We start from the raw sequence: 22,500 nt of genomic DNA on the forward strand, positions 1-22,500 counted from the left end.
TCAAAGAATTGTTAGATTATTCTAGGCGGTCAACAACTTTAATTATACCTGACATGGAACAAGCTGGTAATGTCCCACTACCAGCGCCAAACACCATCAGAATTTGGACAGAAGAAGAAACAGCATGTACTAGAAGAGAATAGAAAATATTTGAGCAGATGGCCTAATAGAGTTAAGGCTAAAACAGAAGGATTAAGAGACTGCCAAAAAACCAAAAAGGAAGATAAAGATTTGTTCAAAGAAAAAACGGAAAGAAAAAGAGAGTAGAACCCCAAAGCCAAATGAGTTACATCACTATCTCGTTTCAAACCAAGCAGATGTTAGCCATGCTAATCACGAAGCTTTCACAAATGCTTATTTGCTCAAGCAGAAAATGAAAAGATATTGTGGAAAGACTGCAAAAAGGGATGAGAAATCCAAAGACAGGACGCACAACAAATCTTAATTTACATTCAGTTTGGACAGTTTTTGATAGTGCAAACCAATGGCAGGAGAAGCAAAGAAAAGAAGGGAGAATGAAAGAAACGTGGGCTGGAATGTGAAGCAAAAACTGGTTATTCGATGTTCATGCGCGTAGACTACGCGCCGTTGCTAGATCGCTTTATGCATTTCCGCGATTTACCATGTTGGTTTGCCAATCAGTTTTATCAGGGCAAACTTAAACCAATCGAAGAGATGCTCCAGATCGAAGAGTACAGAGATACTGGTCAGAAACGCCGCATATTCCTGTCACATCAGAGCTCCAAACAGTCCCAGTCTTAGATTACAGTGTTTTGTGCGCAACAACAGAAGTATCACACTGCGCCTGAACTGTTAGACAAGGTTCTAAAATATAGTAACGATCATGATGTACGGTTTTCAAAAATAGTAATGACGTGATCTAAATATAGTAACGATCTGCAGTACGGTTCAAAATAGTAATGACGTGATTCTAAATATAGTAACGACATGCATGTACGTTTCAAAAATAGTAATGACGTGATTCAAATATAGTAACGATCATGCATGTACGGTTTGCTGGCCTGCCTGCTTTGGCTGTTCTTAATCATCGCTTCAACACCCTGCTTCAGCTGTGTTATTGTTTTGCTTCACTCTGTTTCAACGCTTCGCTTCACTACGCTTCACTACGCTTCACTACGCTTCATTTTAGGCTGCCTTCGGGCGGCCGCCGAGTGTTAACTTATTAAATGACTTGTTTATTTTATTCAAGCTTTTGATAAGTGTACTTGGTGGCTGCTTTGAAACTCAACAAAGCCTACTCCCCCTTTCACAAACACTTCCCAACGCAAGCAACGTCCTTTCCCCGCTGCAGTCAAAACAAAGCTGTCATAGCGGGTTTTCCCGATTGACAAAAATTCTTATTACACACTCAGACTATTTGGAGCCGTTTGTTCTCCAGTGTCCAATTGCATAAGAATATTCTGGTGATGAATAAACGCGCTTTGTGTCATTAGCATCTAAAGATTTCTTGTTTACAATAGTTGTGTTGATCTGATGAAGCGCGGAACTGATCTTAGGGTTGTCATGGTGAAACACTCGCTTCTGAAACAGTGCTTCCTTGTAGTTATCATGCGATATGCTCGACTTTACAACCTGTTTGCTTACACCCTTTGCTTTTTTAACTACCCTTTCTCACTTGCAACACTGTACATCTTTGCACGCAATCCAACATACTCCTTAATTATCTTCCCATTCATTTCATCTTTCATCTTTCCAATAACCTTCTTGTTAACATTTGAGTGCAATGGTGATTCTTTAGGGTAGTCGCAAGTGTCATAAAAAGAATCTTTTCCTTTTACTGCAGGACTTTCAGCTTCTAGATCTTTGTAAATGTCATCCGCTGGAATGTCAAGTAAGAATGAATCTGTGTCTGTGTAAAGTACTCTCGATTTGGGATATCTTGGTTTCAAATAATCATACAAAAACTCAAGCATCAACAGTTTTGACAACTCTAGCACAGTAAAGCCTATGAATACTGGTTTGTCAAGCTTGACTACAAGTTTTTTCATTAAGATACCATACAGCTGTTCATGAAAGTATTTAAAGTCTTGATACTGTGGTTTGGATGTCAGCTTGATGGCCTCATTTTCTCTTGTAACAAGTCTAACATCCTTTCTCTTGTGTGGGTTTTCCATTGTCTTACCAAAGCAACTGTTGTTCATCAGTTTAAAAAAGTCTTTCTCTGATGCATCAGCGGCTTTGGTTCTCAGTTCTGTGTTTTTCATGATGTAAGGTTTCATAAACTGTTCTTGATCAAATAAAATTATACGATGAACAGCCTTCAAAATTAATCCATGTCTAATGTAAAACTGTAACAGTCTGTAGTGACACACATACTTCTTTTTGTGAAACAGATTGGGCACCAGCTTTGGAGGTTCTCTTGGGTTTACTTTTAACCTCTCAGCCGCTAAAGGATAATCATTATGTAGATCATGAAGTGATAGTGGATAGTCTAAGTCAACTTCTAGTATCCATCCCTTTCGACTGTCTGGGCCTGCTTTTAATATTGTCAGCACAACACATTGTGAAAATGGTCCTGAATAGATCTTAAAGTTCCGAAGTGGAAGCGTCTGACACATTGCCCAACCATACAAATTGTTTGCATCTAGATACATGATGTAATTAGAAGGTTTCATAGGATCAAAGTCGTCCAAGTATTTGTTGTTGGCTTTGCAGTAATTGTGTGAAGCCATACTGATTCCTCCACGTAGTCCATTTTCAATCATCTGAAGTGTAGGTAGATCTGATAGCAAGTCAATCTTTACTCCTGTAAATCTAAGAAATGCATCCCAGCTCATGCCTGGTGCAGATATGTAATGTGAAGGATCTAGATTGTAGTGCTTCATACATGTTCTTCTGTAATTCTCAAATATATCTGCAAGTAAACAAACATCAGCCAACAAATATTGATCATGATAATCACCCATTGTATTACATCCTAATTTATTCCATGCAGTCTTAGCGTGTTCATAGTCTTCGTCACTTATACCTTTACCCTTCAGCCGTGAGAAGTAAGCATCCTTTGGTGGTAACTCATCTTCATCAAACCTCTCCCACGAATCCATGTATTCATATGGATAGACTCCCTTTCTAACTAAGTCACTGTCAAAGTACTTACATGTGATTGGGAAAGCAGTTAGTGATGAAGATAAAGACTCAAGTGTTCCCATCAGATGTTGAGCAGAATCGTAGAAGTGTAAACTATTCAGAGTAAAGGCCATGTACTTTTCTGAAGACTGCGCAATGCATCTTGCTTTGTATTCATCAGTTACTGCCTGCATGATCAGATGTGAATCATAACCGCGCAAGTTATGGAAGAAGATTGGAAGCTTCCAAGTCTTAGGATCACACTTTAATTGTAGATTACATTTGCTGTGTGCTGCTCCTCGGAACTGCCCACTTACATGATCATGATCTCTTACTATTGGATTGTCTGTGTTTGGTGTTAGACTTTGTTCGCATATCCAACACTGTGTGGTAGAGTTAAACTGTTCTTGGTCTTCAGGTTTCATAACAATGTCTGAAAGATTCAGTTGTTTGGAGCAGTCATTTCGCACTTGGTTCATTTGCTGTAAGAAGTTCTTTGCTGCATTAGGTCCTCTGTACAATTGCGGTTTAGAATGTTTACCATCTGAACTAACAACAATAAATGCATATGAACAGACTTGATGATTACTTAGAGTTACTGTTTTAGGTAGGTCTTTTGGTAAAGGTCCTTCATATGGCACAATGATAGATTCAAAGTCAGCATAAACAACATAAGGACTTTTCTGTAGTTTGCATACATTCTTAAAATACACTTTGCTGTCTGGCGGCGGTGTTGTTAACTTCACAACCGCATCATCAACGCTCTTACAATGTTGCTTGTGTATAAGTGCTGCATGAATTGATGGAATACGCAAGAGACATCGCCTACAAAAGTCTTGTTTACTATTGTGATTGCTTGTGCTCGCCATCAGTCTACTCATTGTACGAATCAAAGTGTAATGATATTTTACACCATCAGTCATTAGTAACATGTCAACATGGTTAGTATCACAATCACCAATCGTTGGTGAGTTCTTTGATATTCTGACTGGTTTCAGTTCATCTTCCTCATCCCACGTGTAAACATTTACGGTGATGGGTTTGTTTTGCTGTTCAAATTTGTCAATGCTTGTAATGCTGACAGGAAATTCAATACCAGTAAAGTTTAGTTTATTTCTGTATGCATGATAGTTAGACACTCTTTCTGCATTTTTCTTTACACTGTACAGTCTTGCCAGAACACACCACATAAAACATTTGTCATCATCATTCTTTATGTTCAGCACAGCACGTTTTTTGACAAGAGCAGGAGGTAAAGGTATGTAACTTCTACCTCTGATGGGGGCAAATTTACTTAGCTTCAATTCTATTTTTAGAATTTCACCTTCTGACCATCCGGATCCTTTCATCTTTGCATCCTCTGCAGCTTGCTCAAACCGTTTCATCATTTCATCTGCCCAGTTTCCATTCAATTCTGCCATAGAATTAAGTGCTAGTTGTCTGGTTGAAACATGAACTTCTAGCACCTCATCACTGACTGTTTTGTATTTTATTAAACTGACTATCTGCACTTTTACTGGAGGTTCAATCAACAAATTGTTTGGAATTTGTTCAATGGCGTCTTGCACACTGGACTGCACATTTTGAGGATCCGTTACTTGTAATTCAACGGTGTCAAATACTGTCGATAAAGATTCTAATACAGAGTCTTCCATCGCTGTGAGTTTGATTTTATAACTCAAAATAAAAATATAAATTAAAAAAATGAAGTTGCTTCCATTTTTGTTAACACTATAAAATCTGAAATAAAAAATCATTTAACATTTGTACCACGTGGAACTAATTGTAATTCCTCTTTTACAAAGGCTCTTTGCGGTGCTGGTTCTCTCAAGTAATATATAGGTGGATTTGTCTCTACTACTCTCTTGATTTCATGAATGTCAATACTCCAGATTGGATCCGTTGCACGCTTCCTGCTGTCACCCTCAGCTTCACCGGGTGCATATAAATATCTGACTTTCTGATTGAAAGGTAGTAATGCCACTGGTGTTGTTGACTTTGGAGCAACAGGTATTGTTTTCTGTTTGATTGCATCAACTGGTCTTAACCCTGTAGCTTTAAATACCTCCAGATTCATTGCTCTAAGTACTGATGGTAATCTTTTGACCCATTCAGTGTTACGCAATTTACTTTCTGTGTCCAAAAATTCCTGATGGTACTGATATGAAAACAGTTTTTCTGCCAACTGTTTGTTAAAGCTCTCAACAATAGCCTGTGACCTGTGGTTTCCTGGAATACCTCTCTTCACTGTAACATGATGTTTTAACAGAAGCTGGTTGACAGCTCCTTTAAACTCCTTACCATCATCGCACTGAATCATTCTGGGATACTTTAGTGGTCCACGTCTGTAAATTTCTTGCAGGGCAACAGCTGTAGCTATAGCACTTTTCTCTGTCAACGGTTCAGCATCTTTGTATCTTGTTGCAACATCAACTACAGTCAGTGCATACTTATATTTCTTCCTTCTGACTGTGTCATGCGGTAAATACAGCAGGTCTATTTGATGAGTGTCATTCGGTTTAATGTTAACAAAGTGTGGTCGTGTAATTTTTCTTGGTGCAGGTAAATAGATCTGCCAAACTGCCTGCTTTGACAACCATTTCTTTGCTGTATCTTGAGAAACACCTGCTGCGTCACTGAGCTTGTCAATAGCAGTTCTTCCTTTCCAGTATCCTTTTGGGGAATAATATATTTTAGATAACAAAGCATCACTCATGGTTTTTTAAATGACAGAATATTAAGATTTGACAGCACGCGCAATAAAGTAAACAACAGCCATACCAATAACAATGAAAACAATCTCGCCCACCTTCTGCTCTTCTGAAGGCTGATAAAAGTCACCCAGTTTTGGAGGAGCACTTGTCTTCATTTTCTTTCCAGTTACAAGATAGTATTCTTGAATGGCTGCATCAACATTGGCAAAGGTTTTGTTTGCATGTCCTTGCTGCCTGAGTTTATCATTCATAAAGTCTAACTGCGCAATTCGTTTCTTCTCGTATTCATCCTGTGCTTTCGCCAGTTGTTCCATGGCTTTGTTGTGCCTTTCCCTCTCTTCACCATTTTGCAGTTTAGAAAACAAATAGTTGCTGCCAGAAAATGCAAGCGCATTTACAATCGCACCTCCCACCATCATAACCAAGCTAGCCATTTTATTGTCTTACATGTTTATATTTTCTGGAATAATTCCTTGCTTCACCAGGAAGTCTTTTGTTGCAAAGGAAGCTGTCACAACACCAATTAGTTTAGCACCGTCTTCGAAGTCTAACTTTCCCAAGTCGGCTGGTTTCATTCTGAGGAGACTTTTACCCAGCATTGTGTAACCTACACTCAAGCCTCCAATCACTGCAGCGTGATAAACTAGATTAACTATTGTCTTTTCAGAACTCATTTTTATGTTATCAAAATTAAAATATTAAAATTATTCCATATGAAATGAATCCACTGCAGGTACTACTGTGGGCTTTTTTATTGTTTGTACTGCTTTGTTTGTTGGTTTTGGTGTTTCTGATTTTGGTGTTTCTGATTTTGGTCTTTCTGACACTTTATATTTGCCTTGCCAAAGTTTGTAAAGCAAGTATCCACCTCCTCCAACAACAGCTGCTACAGCTACTTTTCTGTATGATAGAAATGAAGATTTTAATTCTTGATCAGTTTGTGTGACCTTAGTCACTTCAGGAATGTTTGGTGTCTGCTCAACTTCAGACATAATGTTCTGCTTTGCCTTTTGATTTAACTTTTTTTGTCTGTTCCATTCGGCTAGTTTTTTTCCTGCTTCTACTCTACCAGGTTTCTTTGTCACTGTGTTCACTTCTGGTATTTTCGTCTGCTCCACTGTCTGCTTCAACTGATCCGTCATCTTTTTTATTCTGAAAATTAATGTGTTTGAAAGTAATTAATCCAGCAACAAATGGTACTAATAAAGCACCAAATCGATAATACAGGTCACAGGCAAGAGATTCGAGGGACTTGGAAACAACAGGGTCATGAGTTAGATCATGTGTTAAGTCTTCCTCCGAGTCGAGAGGTGTAAAATGTCCAAAAATCTTTGTGTACAAACCTATAACAGTCTGTCCAATACTTCTAACCATCTTAGAACCAAGCACTGATTCATACCGTCCATGATACTTTTCTATATCTTCTGAGGAAAGATGTTGTACTTCTTCCACAGTTAACTGCCGCCCAAGGTAGTGTTTTGTTTTTCCACAAACAGCAAGTGAATACAATCTTTCTTTTTTATCAGGTATAGTCCTACTGTCACAGATTTCAATATCTGTAGCAGTCTGCATCAGCAATTCATCACAGTTCATTTTATTTTGATGCAGAATAAAATTAAAATCTAGTAATTAAACTTGAGTAAGAACTTAGGTAGGAACTTAACAAGAACTTAGGTAGGAACTTGAGTAAGAACTTAGGTAGGAACTTAACAAGAACTTGAGTAAAAACTTAACAAGAACTTAGTAAGAACTTGACAAGAACTTAGGTAGGAACTTGAGTAAGAACTTAGGTAGGAACTTAACAAGAACTTAACAAGAACTTGAGTAAGAACTTAGTAAGAACTTGAGTAAGAACTTGACAAGAACTTGAGTAAGAAATTGACAAGAACTTGGTAAGAACTTGAGTAAGAACTTGACAAGAACTTAGCAAGGATTTCTACAAACATACATACTGAACTGGTTGATCAGTTTTTAAAACCAGTTTCGAGTGCTTAGAAGATTTCAGATTATTCTTTATTCTTTCTCTCTCCTGTTTGTTTTCAATGACATCATTTTCTCGAAGACACTCTTCAAAACTGTCACGGTCCTTTGAATAGAACAATGTTATTGTTTTGAGTTGCTCTCTAAAGTCTTTCAGAACTGCATTGTATTTTTGTGTTAATATCCAAACTGATATTAATGCATGTCGTCCACTGAATGCAAGCTTTGCTAGTGCACTTTTCTTTCTAACAATGTCACGTTCTGCTGCACAGTCATCAATAATAAACAGTGTTGGTGTGTTCTGAAAAAGATCGAAATAATGCTCCAAGCAAACATTTAGACGATCAGAAGGATTTACAATAAATATATTTTGATCAGACCATATGAATTTTCTCTCCTTGTATGTTCTGTTATGCTTTATGGTTGGACAGAATATGACTATGTGTTCAAAGTGATTTATGTAAACAGTCTGTAATAAATCCAAAACATATCTTGTTTTGCCGCAACCTGTTGCCCCACAAATCAAAGAACAGTGTGGATCTTTTGGAAGAAAATCTAGATACTTCATTTTAACACGTTCAATAAACAATATCCTGTAATCTGCTTTCAGAGATGTTTAACTGCGCATCTGACACAACAAACACGTAGATCTTAACTGATTTACTACTACTCCCTACTTCCTTTTCAATTTGTATTGTGATTCCTTCTGATCCGTTTTCAATTCGCCTTCCACTTCCATGCAGTTTGTTGTCGTCAGTTGTTCTAAGATCCAGCCATAACGCATATTTATTTGTCAAGAAATCTTCTACGCCAACACCGTGTAAATGTAGATCTTTAGCCACAAGATCAGATGTTGGGTCTTTCAATCTTCCTCCAGTAAAGTACTTTCTTGCTTCATCATAGTGTTGGTATGGCAGCATGCCAGATGCAAATATTTGGTTTGGCTGCCCTTCAATTGTGCAATATACTCTATTGATTAGTGGATTGTAAAACTTTTCTATTTGCCTTTCATATGAATCTTTTGGTTCCTCAAACAACATAAGTATTCCCTTCATTGACCTAGCTGGTGTATTCAAGTTAATGTTCCAGATTGGATCAGCCTGGCTTTTTGAGAGTGTACTGTGATTCAACACTCTTTCATAATAGATAGGCAGCTTAGAACTGTACTGATTTTCTATAAGTCTAGCCAGTTCAGGATGGTTTACAACATCAAACTCTAAAGAAATTCCAGACACCTTATACTTTGCTTCCGGGTCTTGTGAAAGCATAACACGATCATAACTATTGAAAGTCAGGTCGTATGACAGCCTGTCACGCAATGCTCCTTGATAGAAGGGAGGATGTGAATTTATGAGTTCAAAGTCAAGTGGAATACAAAATTTGTTTCCAAAAGCAACATTGACAGCGTTATCTTTTTTGTTGTCAGCTTTATCTCCGGCTCCTATTCTAACTTTTATCCCATTGTCTGACTGAATCCCTTGAAACACTCTGTTTTTCTTTTCATTGTCAGTCAACCAATTATCTGCGTAAACTAAAAAAACATCTGCATTATTCAATGACATCACTTCCCGCCCTTCCAGTTTGACAGTAATCTTCCTCACAATTGCTCTTCCTACATTATAAGCCAAAGTCCTATTTGCATCTGAGCCAGATTCTAATTCTAATTTGAATGATAGTCTTACAGTGCCTGGTACAATAACATCGTTCTTACCTAGATTAGGAAACCTAACAGTAAGTATTTCATTCTGATCAATAGTAGAAGGATTATTTGTGACTATAACTGTTTGCCTTATTCCTTTTACCCCGAGAGGTTCTTTCAGCCTTCTGTAAGGATCAAGAACAGAACCGAACGATTGTGCCATCTTTTTTTATTTTCAAAATAAAAAATAAGTTACAAATGGCAGAAGGTGGATTTGAAGATTTATTTGAGCCAGCGGACGACATGAGCGAAGCAATCCCTTTGGTTCCCTACCATCATTCACTGCATTATGAGGTGGCACGACATGAACTTCTGGAAGGTAAAGTTAGAGATTTCTACAAAAGTTTAGGAGAAGAACCTGATGTTTTAGATCCAAACCAGTTCAAAATGGAAGCAAATCATTTATATACAACTAGCGATAAAGGAGAAAAAGTCCAACTTACATATAAATCTAATCCTGCTAAGTTTCTATCAAAAGTTTCACTAAAACAAAAACTTACTGCTAATCGACTTAGGCAATTAGATATTGTGCCTAGCACACGGTCATCATCTTCCCATGTTGTTTCCTTACTTCAACAAGCAGAACTAGGACTACCAACTGCTACTCAAATAGAATCTGTTCCATTGCAAGATCTTAATAAACTTGCAGATGAGGCTGATCAACTTATACAAGAGATAGAGACTTCTTTTTCTGAGGAAACTTCACTGAAGACTCCACATGAACTATTACCTATGAGAGAAATAGAAGCCCTTAATCAATCACTACAAACCATCAGAGGTGAAATAGCAAATAATCTGTCAAAACTAGGTCAGCTGGATGAAGATATAAACAAAGAGAAACAAAAACTTGCTGATGCTGATGATTTGAACCTAGAACAAGAAGTAAAAAACAGAATTTCTAAGCGTTTAAAAGATTTGCAGGAGGAGAAAGCCATAAGGTTAGAAGTTCTAAGTAACAATAGAGAACAACTGAGAACACAGGTCAGCAGAATAAAAAATACAATTCAAAGAATCCTTTACGAAGACACAACTCTTGCTGAAAGAATTAGAACGCTTTTCAGAGAGCAGGGAATCACAATAGCTAGTATACTAACTGCGTTAGGATTTGCAATAAGCACATTAGTGTTAACACTCACAGGTGGCACTGTCACACCTCCACCTCCACCTTCACCTTCACCTCCATCTGATCCGGGATGGGTAAAGAAACAACTCAAACACATTGCAGAACTATTAAAGAAACTAGCAGCAAAAGCTTTGGATGCACTTCCAGGAATCATTGGTTCAATTGTTAGCTGGCTGTTATCTTTTGCAGGTAAAGTTGTTGGTTTCATGGCTGAACATCTCTGGACTCTAATAGTTTTAATTGCAGGTGTTCTGCTAACGAGAATAAAGCAAAAGTAAGCCTACACCCACTCCACCAATTACTAGAGCAGTCTTCTGCGATTCATGATCATCACTAATACTAACAGCTTGATCATCACTAGTGACAGAATGATCTTCACCTGCAGCGTGATCTTCACTTGTCACGCTTTGTTTCTGTTCATTGTGATATGGCTGTAACATCGTTCTGATTTCTGAATTCAGTTCTTCACCCTTTCCAAGCGGCTGGGTGTCACTAGCAATAATGATTTCATTGTTATAATTTGTTATTGTTCCAATCTGCAGCTGGAGATCAGAAGGTAACATGTAAAGGCCGTTACCAACAGCAAAGTCAACTTTTGATCTTGCATAACGGAGAGAGTCTTGATACCTTTTGATGCTGGAAGGCAGATCAACTGCAGAGTTTATGACATCTTCTAAATTTGATAACAACTGTTTCTGTGCACCAAACCCTGTGCTTGTTCTCATTATGTTTGATCGTGTCTGTGCCTGCGAGCCTAGCAAGCACCACGCATATGTTCGGATAGATTCATTGATCCTTTCAACACCTGATCCAGTGAAACCTTTGCCGGTGTCTAATATAAAAGTAGTCCATGCATTGTGGTGCTCTTGTTCTATTGATCCTAACTGTACCTGCACATTTGAAGAAAAAGATGTATGACCTGGCCAGTAATCAAAATTATACCTCCTGTGGACACCCCATAAATATAGTGTTCCCATGCCATGGTTTTTGTCTTGCTTTTGCCTAAAGTCGGTCTTAAAATCTATATTGAATTCATTGCAGAGACGCTCATACACTTTCATGTTTATCCTATTGTTGAATGGGTTCCAGCTCTTTTCATGCGGCATTGGTGCCTGAAGTTCAGACAAGATTCTCCTGCACTGATAGTAAACGTGAAATGTGTACACACACTTTGTCAGTAAGTTTGAATTATTCATGTGGTCTGCATAGGACACTCCACATCCTGTGGTTGCACAGAATATTGCAAAGTTTAACTGATTCTGATAGAACTGAATTGGGTGAGAGTTCCACATCTTTGGAACACTATCATTTTTGATTGGGGGATTTAGGTAAGAATGGAATGGGTCAGGCACTTTAACGCGAATGGATTCTGTTTCTGTTACAGCAAAGTCCAACTCATGGAAAGAAATAGTCTTTGGATTGTAATATGGTCCAGTTTTGTATTTAACGTCTTTGTTGAATTTATACTGAATCATTTTTGTTGTTGAATAAAAAATGTTTATCACACTAACAAATGTGAAGACTAGTGTGCCAGTTAAACTTGCAACCCCTATCAACAATCAAAATGGAGGAATGAAAGTTGCACTGCATGAAATTATGTACAAGGTTACTTGGTATAATATCAGTAAAAAAAAGGCTAACAACTGGGTTAGAATTAATGGTAAAACACATTCTGTAGAAGATGGTTACTATGACTTCTGCACTTTAGAGAAAGAATTGTTTGCTCCAGTAGGTATTACAGCGAGTTTAAATCATGCAAGTCTCATTGCTACTCTTACTATGCCCAAAACTAGAGAAGTAAACGTTGAGTTTCCAACCAAACTCCTTGATATGCTTGGAATTACAAAAATATACAAGGGAACACGTCCCATTGACATGGATGTTAACAGTGTACTGTTTGTTCACATGAGAGAGCTTAACACATCCTATAATCTGTTTAATGATCAGCGTTCTGATCTGCTTAGGATTCTTCCACCGAGTGATGCCTCTTTTTGTAAAATGCACGTGCCAACATTTAAGACACTTCAGTTCAAGGACTTGGAGGAAGGGTGTCATGAATTCCTACACATTGATCTGAAAAATCAAAGTGGACAACCAGTTGATTGTTTGTTTAACATTACATTGGAAATAGTTCCATAAAATATTGAGTATTAAAATGTCGAGTGGACCTACAATAGCTTATCCTGTTGCATGTTCAACTATAGAGTTGAAAGATTTAGCAGACGCTATCGACTTTGAGAGCAATGCTGAAGTTGGTGCAGTGTATGCATTCGAGTTTACAGACACTGGTCATTACAAGAGAAAGGAAATCGACGATGAAAAGAAACCAAGATTCCTCAAACTAGGTCAAATCCGTGATGTTAATGTACCTGATCCAATTGTCGATGACACATTCTACATGTGGAAACATCAGAATAAAAAATGGGTACTTAGTCCTGTTATAAAAAAGATTGACTGGGAAATGAAGTTTGAATTTGTGAGTCCATACACTCTTGTTGGAAAAGACGACACATTCCGTAAGTCAATCAATGCTAAACCACTAATTGTTAGCCTTGTTCCTGCGATTAACAGCAGGGGAGAAGTTGCAGTTAAACCTTTCCATAAGAACAACTATCTCATTCACAGAAAACAAAGTGTTGAAAAGGACGCTGACACCATTGTCGATTTTATACCCAAGCTTCCAATAGGGCAGAATGCAACTATGATATTTGATATAGTTGTCAGGAAAAGGGAAGAAACCACAAACACTGTTCTAATGAGAGGAATAAATCTCAACTGGAGACCATTAAATGTTGAAGAAGTCAGAGTATTTATTGCTGTTCAAAAGGATTCTAACACAATAAAGAAACAGACGTCAAACCAAAATGTTGTTGTTAACGCAGATATAAATAATTTAACAGAAATAAGAAGTATTAATCTTACTTATCTTGATTTGATTGCTTTCTACTATACAGATAAGGTGTTAAGCAATGAACAGCTTCAAAGCTTAGCAGAAACACTGGCCAGTGAGAATTAAGATAAATATTTTATATTTTGCATTAAAAAGATGACTAGCAGTGTGAAGCTTTATCCTAATATTGATGAAAGTGCAGCAGAAAGTCAACAATTCAGACTGGCACACATTAGTAATATACAAAAACAACTAGAAGATGAATTAGAAAAATATTCTCGCGCTAGACGTAAGTACTCAACAACTTACAACAGCCTTTCTAATGCCAGCACTGGTTCTACTATCCTTGCATCAGCTGCAGGTGTAACGGGAACAATTCTGTTAGCTACCGGAGTAGGGACTCCAGTTTCTCTAATCCTAGGTGGTGTCGCAGCAGCAGTTGGTGGTTTATCATTTATAGCATCAGCTATAATGAAAAAAATTGTGAAAAAGCTTGAAAAACACGAATCCATTTCCACTCTTGCATCATCAAAATTGTCTAGCCTAAAACTGTCTATCAGTAAAGCACTTGAAGATTCAAAAGTTTCTGACGAAGAATTCAAACAGATACAAACAGACTTTGATGACTACAAAAGTAAGAAAGCAAGTATTCAAACAAAAACACGAGCTGAATATAACAAGCCAATCGATATAGAAGATCTGAAAAAGCAGTTTTTAAAAAAGGGGATTCAAATAGGACGGGAAGAAAAAGTAAAAATAGAATCACTTGTAAAGAGTTAACTATTCGTTTAGACAGTCACATTGCATGTATCAGATATAATTCTAACAGTGAAAGAACATATGAAGTAAAGTTTGTAAATGAGAGAGCGTATTGAGCTTAAGAATGTTGTATAAGAGAAAGGGAGAATGTACGTTCTGGGTTACTGATTCCGACAGACCCGGGATTGGTTCAAAACAACCTTACTTTACTGTATTTTTTTTGTATGGATTTATGCAGTAATTTTCTGATTTTGTCGCATGTTTCATTTTAGTAAAAGTTTAGTCCAGAAGCCTATTTTGCGTTAATATTTAGGGTCTGTCGGAATCGGTGAGCCAGAACGTACATTCCCCCTTTCTCTCCGTATACTCGTAGCATCGTCAGTCACCCGCTCACGGCAAAGACAGTGAAATCAAGTTGACAAGAAGAGCGGGGTAGCAGTTGCGCTCAGAAGGATAGCACGCTTTTCTGTACCTCTCTTTGTTTTAACTTTCTGAGCGTGTTTTTAATCCAAACATATCATATCTATATGTTTTTGGAATCAGGAACCGACAAGGAATAAGATGAAAGTGTTTTTAAATTGATTTCAAAAATTTAATTTTGATAATAATGTTTATATATTTAATTTTCAGAGCTTGTTTTTAATCCAAATATAACATATTTATATGTTTTTGGAATCAGCAAATGATGGAGAATAAGATGAACGTAAATGTGGATCGTTTTAGAAAAAAATGATTTTTTTTTACAATTTTCAGATTTTTAGTGACCAAAGTCATAAATTAATTTTTAAGCCACCAAGCTGAAATGCAATACCAAACCCCGGCCTTCGTCGACGATTGCTTGGCCAAAATTTCAACCAATTTGGTTGAAAAATGAGAGCGTGACAGTGCCGCCTCAACTTTCACGAAAAGCCGGATATGACGTCACCAAAGACATTTTTCAAAAAAATGAAAAAAAGTATGGGAATATCATACCCAGGAACTCTCATGTCAAATTTCATAAAGATCGGTCCAGTAGTTTAGTCTGAATCGCTCTACACACACACACACGCACAGACACACAGACACACAGACACACACACACACACACACACACACATACACCACGACCCTCGTCTCGATTCCCCCCTCTACGTTAAAACATTTAGTCAAAACTTGACTAAATGTAAAAACGCTGGCATTGGACCCGAGTACTCTTCAGACTGGCTCGCTCCCCCATTATGAAAGTTTGTGTCTTGTGCACGTGGATTTAAAAAAAAATTTGTTTTTATTTATTTTACACAATTAAAAAAATTATTAGAGTAAAATAAAACATTAAAACGTTCATAATAAACAATAGTAAACAAGAATAAAAAAAAAACACACACACAAAAAACATAGACTACACATGCCGGGAATCGAAACCGGATCACTTTGGCCATAGGCGGACCGACGTGCTACGACAACTTTACTAGAGTTGTGCGCCTTGAATCACTGTGTCCCTGTCGCTCTCTCTCGTGCTCTCTGTCTCTCTTTCAGTCTCACCGAGATCAAACACTGCATTGTTTGTTTCTTTGCCGAGACCAAATCCCCACCCGCTGGCTTGCAAATCGTCTCGCATGCGATACGCACGCTTTTCTCGTGATCGGCGGTTCTTTTTGGCGAACTGCCTCGGGTTCAAGTTTAGGTCGCTCCAGGAGAAAAATTCTTGTGGATGTTGGCCTTTAAACAGGCGAACATCGGCAGGAATTTTTCTTGTGGAGCGACCTAAACTTGAACCCGTCGCTGTTCTTGCATGTCTGTTTACTTCGTGTTGCACGCAAAAATTGAGCGACTTCCTTGCCGCGTGGATTGACGAAGCTGTTTTATTCTCGTGACTGAAAACACTGCAGTGCTCGAAAGCTGTCTGTGGAGGCTGCGCGAGCAGTCACTGCAGAGTTTTGAGATAACTTTGTAACACGTTTTATTTTATGCTCCTCAAGAATACAAGTTTGGGCAACGTGCCACGTAAAACTACACGCAACAAGGATTCAGTAGGTAGCAAACATGCCTTGGTCAGAAGTAGAATGTAAATAAATCTTTATAAAGAAGTAGGCTACTTCAAACGACAGCCACAGCCACGGTTGGGTTCACGGCATCAAACCGATGCGACTCTCCGTCATATCATACACGTAATCAATCAAATAGATGACTAATAAACATGTAAACTACATGTATACGTCTATGGTCGGACATAAGAAAGGAGAGCTTCCCCCGGGCCTGTGCATGTGTTGTTCGTTGTGCGTGTGTAAATGTACACAACAAACTGACGACAAAACTGAGACAGACCTCTTTCGCTTCAGTCTTGCAGAATTTAAAGACGAATACAGGTAGAGCGTGCATTATACTAACTGTTTGGTAAAAGTATCAAACGTTTCTTTTTATAAATAAGTGGCAGGCTTACAGGAATACAAAGAGGCGCAAGTTGAAAGTAATGGATATATCTCTGGAAGATGCCATCAGTCCAAGTTGTCAAATGAAATCAAAGATGACAGAAACAGAAGTTTTCCATGACAAATGTTGGTGTTTCAAAGGAAGTTTGCATTCTTTCAGATAATGATATAGACGAGGTGGCTGTTTGTTATGAAGTTTCAACAAGCCAACATTCAAATGATTTTACTTCATCTACAGATTTTCTAAATTCAGCACTTCATAACTGTCATTATGAACTTGGAATCAGAGAGAGACCGTCTTTCCATTGTCATTCATGCCATAGATTTTTGTTTCAGAATCAATGTTTCACATGGCGTTCACAAGAGAGCATGCGAAGTTTCCGACAGTCTTTAGGATTTGTAAAAAAGGCCGTGTTTTGCTGTACATGCAAAAACTACCTGTCAAAAGGGAAAGTGCCTAACAGATTGCAACAACATTCCTATTTTAAGCTCAGCCACACGCCGACATGGAAGTTCAATGGTACTTTCAAACTTTTTCTTCTCTTCGTCGTATTTGATTTCTTTCTATTTCATAAGTCGAGTGCATATGATTTCGGCTCGTGTTCATCGTGAGATGGACTTAGTTTCTTGTATTCTGTGGGTTCGACAGATTGACTAAATGTTGTAATTTTGCCTTACGCGACTTGTTCTCTCTCTGTTGGCAGCGTGTAATGCAGCTGGTTATAAATTAGAGTATTATTTTGCAAAGTGTGTACCAAAAGTTTGTCATGAGCTGCTTTAGGTTTGGGGTGTGGGTTGGTTTGATATTTCCTCCTTGCAGATCAAATCTGTATTCATTTTTGATGTTGTGTCTTATTTTGTGAAAGGAAACATGCATATATATATAATTATGTAACTCATAAACACATGGGTGTAGTTATGTTCAAGAACAAACACACATACACACACACACACACACACACACACACACACACACACACACACACACACATACACACACACACACACACACACACACACACACACACACACACACACACACACACACACACACACACACACACACACATAACTGTGTAGATGTATCGTACACCTGATATATTACTCAAACAAAATTGAAGTTCACGAAGAAATCGTTTTATTTCTGTGTCATTCAACATCTAGTTTGAATCAGACAACTTGAAACTGGTACAAATATTCAATAATGTTGCGATGTGGAAATGGACACGATATCGCAAAAGATAGACAACGGCAAGATCATTCAAGTATGTACATATGCTTGTTGATGTCTACTTAGGCGATGCTCAGAACACTAGTTAGATCTTCCGAGATTAAAAAATGACGATGATCTGTAAACAAACCAGGACAAGGAAAGAAAGACAAAACGTATTTGAAAACAAATCATACTATACAGATTGACAAACTGAAACTTCGAACTCTGTTGATATTTCACGGGAGATGAGGTATGGTGCAAACGTATATAATTATACTGACTACATTTTGTTACGTACTCATCAACAACAACAAAAACCGACATAACCAAAGGCACACACACACACACACACACACACACACACACACACACACACACACACACACACACACACACACACACACACACACACACACACACACACACACTTTGCTGGTTTGCTGATGTCACAGGAAACGAATGAACAATAGAAAGCGTGATGAATTCCTGGCCAGAAATCAGTCACAAAGACCTGAAAGTCTGCTGAATGGAACTGGTTAATGTACACATTTGAACTGCTGTCAAAATTACTATGTAATACGATATTCGGGTTTTAAAATTGGTAGCAAATTACAACCAATAATGATGTTTTTTGCTTCGGCATTGAAGCAATGTTCACTATTTACTAACAAAATAATGACGAAATAAACACAAAACCAAATCAGTGAGGCAGAGGGGACAAAAAGCCGAGCGGGTGTGTGTGTGTGCGTGTGTGTGTGTGTGTGCTAGTGTGTGAGTGTGTGTGTGTGTGTGTGTGCCAGTGTGTGTATGTGTGTGTGTGTGTGTGTGTGTGTGTTTGTGTGTGTGAGAGAGAGAGATTGAGATAGAGAGAGAGAGAAGGCAGAGAGAGAGAGAGAGAGAGGCAGAAAGAGAAAAAAAAGAGAGAGAGAGAGAGAGAGAGGCAGAAAGAGAAAAAAAGAGAGAGAGGGGGGGGGGGGGGCGGTGGATATAGAAAGTTAAAATAAGAAGAAAAGCAAAGTACAAAAATCATACTTAAGAGGCTTGAGTGTTTCTATGATATCCCTCCGCTGGGTCTTGACTAATCTATTTATCTCGACTGAATATTATGCTGATACAGGCTTTCTACTTCCTATCCCATGAACGTTCAGACGTCATCTATCAGACGCCGTCGGGAAACTCAGGGGTTGTGATTGGATACTGTCACACACCCCTATTTCGGCAATCGGTCCATATTTCGCTGGTTATGATGACCGGCAGGTTACTGCGTTGCCCGTAGGTGGTGATCCGCTACCGACAATGGAACAAAGCTGGACCTTAAAAGGGTTTCTGGTCCATCAGCGTGAAAGACGTCTCTTTCACTGCACTGGCCTCAACAAATGTTTTTGAACCGAATAAACAATGCATACAAATCAGAGGAATGTACTGGTTGTACCTGGCCCAGCAACCAGATAGCATTTAATTTAGCTTAAGGAAATAGCACCTATATGCCCACCTTTTAATTATACTCGTACATGTATTAGGTTTTTGGATAAGGAATAGCACATACCATATTACCAACTTCAACACGTTGTATCAAGACATAACTTGGTGCCGATGTATACTTCTGGACATTGTAATCCAAATCAAACTTTGTCTTTTGCAATATCATATCACATTTTAAATAATACAATGCTAATGACAGGCTCTACATCAAGACATTTTCCGCCTCCCACCCCTCACATGTTCAGACGTCGAGCACCAGACGCCGTGATGTTCCACGTACAGTCTGCACCACAGAACCACCGAGATTCCTTCATCAGTGTGCATGACCACATCTATTCTGAGATCCCCGACGAAGAAGATGCAAGTAAGAATACGGTTGATTGCCATATCTTTGTGAACAAAACATCAAACCCACATGTTCGACAGGTGCTTGCATATGAAATGAGCAATTAGTAACGATTTTTGAATGTGTGTATCTTTAAAACTCACTGACGATTACCATTTATTTTCGACCGATTGCCAAGCATTTTCAAAGTAAATATGTTTGTTGTTATATTTCTGTATTTTGTAGCAACAGCAGTTGAACGTGTGTACCTTTCAACGTCACATTTTGTAGAAGAAAACAACCCCATGAATGCCATTTTACAGACTGTAGCATCATCTTGTCCAGTTAACCAAGTATAAGTAGAAATGGGTGGCCGAGTGGTAACGCACTTGCGCTCGGAAGCGAGAGGTTGCGAGTTCGACCCTGGGTCAGGGCGTTAGCAATTTTCTCCCCCCTTTCCTAACCCAGGTGGTGGGTTCAAGTGCTAGTCTTTCGGATGAGACGAAAAACCGAGGTCCCTTCGTGTACACTACATTGGGGTGTGCACGTTAAAGATCCCACGATTGACAAAAGGGTCTTTCCTGGCAAAATTGTATAGGCATAGATAAAAATGTCCACCAAAATACCCGTGTGACTTGGAATAATGGGCCGTGAAAAGTAGGATATGCGCCGAAATGGCTGCGATCTGCTGGCCGATGTGAATGCGTGATGTATTGTGTAAAAAAAATTCCATCTCACACGGCATAAATAAATCCCTGCGCCTTGAATATGTGCGCGATATAAATTGCATAAAATAAAAATAAAACAAATAAAAAAATAAATCCCTGCGCTTAGAACTGTACCCACGGAATACGCGCGATATAAGCCTCATATTGATTGATTGATTGTATGTACAATTAAGTTTGATTGTTTTAATTAGTTGTATGTGCATCTTCAGAATGTGTGTACCGATGCATTGTGGAAGTCTACGTGGTGAAACATATAGACACAATAGAAAATTGATAGCCGGACGATTGTAAGCAAAGACAAAATAGTCATTGTTGCTAGATAAGAAAATACAATGTTAGGTTTTCTTCCTTGTGTTAAAATCATTACAATATTGTGGAAGTCATTATTAAAGCGTCAGACTGATCATGAGGACTCAAATCAGATGCTTAAATTTTGCACTCATCGTTTCACAAAATAATGGTGCCAGTTTAAGAGCATCCCATTTTCTAACTAAGTATAACATTCTTCCTCGTGTAGTACGACAAAAATGGGTCCTTGGCTCATTGGACAACCAACCCGTTTGCTGTAGAGTACAACTGCAGCTCCACCTGAAAAGTTCATAACCATGTCATAACAGTTGGTGCATGGATGGGAGCACAGATTAGCAAGTCATGCAGCACTCGACATAGAACACTTTATTATCTCAACGAGGAGAAACTCAGGTGTGGTGTATACAGCATTAGAATAAACAACATAAAACGTAAGAACATAAATAAAATATCGAGGCTCAAATAGTCCACTCATGATAGTCAAGATTAGGGCGACAATATTAAAACAAATCTCTCTCTCTCACTCTCTCTCTCTCTCTCTCTCTCTCTCTCTCTCTCTCTCTCTCTCTCTCTCTCTCTCTCTCTCTCTCTCTCTCTCCCTCCCTCACTCTCCATCTCTCTCGCTCCATTCATACCACATTACGTCACAAGCAGACGCGCGGGCTCACCCTCTTAGAATGCCACGCTGACCTGCTCTGTTGAAATTTTGCATGCTGATAATGCTGAAGAATCAAACAAGTCAGCGTATTATTACAATTCTGAGTTAACTCTAATGTCTTCTGTTGCTATAGCATCATGTATATTTTTTTTCTAGCTCCTTCAGACAGTATCGTGGCGTCATCGAATTCTTCATCAGTGTCAGACAGCACTTTCGCCAACGAGCACCTTGCTGCTATTGCATTTCCTTCGTCAGAGAGCAGTGAACTTGATGACGATCGTCATTTCTGCACTTCTGCGCTGGAAATCTCGGCGGATTGTGTCACCGTACATTCCTGGCCTTCTGCTCCAATAACAACCAGCATGGCGAGATCTGAACCACCATATGAAAACATGACACCGACATTTCCAGAGCCAGACAACATCCCACCGAGTGTCGTTGCTTTTCCAGTGTCAAACAGCACTTCATCCAACGATCAAAATGCGTCTGTCGCCATTAACTTGTCAGAAAACAGTACTTCTGACGATCATCTGCTTTCCAGCTTCTCTGCTGTGGAAGCAACGACGGATAGCACAACAGTAGACTCCTTATCTTCAGCTGCCTCCCTGAGGTCTGAGCCACCGTATGAAAACACCTTGTCGACATTGCCTGATCCAGTCACCAACTTACATTCTACAGAGGCTTCTCCAGCATCAGATCGCCTTTTCTGCACCGCTCAGCCGGCTGCTGTCGCATTCTCTTTATCAAATAACACAGTACATGACAATCATCCAGGCACATCTGCAGAAGAAGCAGATACAGATACTGTCACGGTTCGTTCTTCACGTCCAGCCCTTACGATGACCACCAGCTCAACGTCCGAACCACCATGTGAAAACACCATGCCGATACCACGAGAGCATGACAACACTTTGCCTGATGATTATCTGCACCCCATCGCCTCTGCTGATGAGGTAGCTACACCTACACCTGCAGCCAAGACTGCAGGTCTATCTGCCATGAACAGCTGCACTGCATCAAAGTGTGAAGGGACACTATACGAGAATACCGTGACTCTCTCCAAGAAAACATTGAACACCCTCCCTGATGATTACCTACATCCTATCGCCTCTCCTCTAGAAGCAA

The 22,500-nt window shown here is 38.8% G+C and overlaps 1 protein-coding gene across 1 annotated transcript in view; it reads left to right on the top strand.

Annotated features, from left to right (window-relative positions):
• Window positions 1-22,500, top strand: part of LOC138973469 (streptococcal hemagglutinin-like) — a gene marked incomplete in the record, with an annotated part of 24,297 nt that overhangs the window by 986 nt on the left and 811 nt on the right. Inside the window, 2 exon segments of the mRNA XM_070346186.1 lie at window positions 19,558-19,719; window positions 21,532-22,500. The exon segment at window positions 21,532-22,500 is cut by the window's right edge and continues 811 nt beyond it. Coding sequence (XP_070202287.1) covers window positions 19,558-19,719; window positions 21,532-22,500 — 1,131 coding nt within the window.

This window comes from Littorina saxatilis, linkage group LG8 (genome assembly GCF_037325665.1).
Source record: "Littorina saxatilis isolate snail1 linkage group LG8, US_GU_Lsax_2.0, whole genome shotgun sequence".
NCBI classification, from domain to species: Eukaryota; Metazoa; Mollusca; class Gastropoda; order Littorinimorpha; family Littorinidae; genus Littorina; species Littorina saxatilis.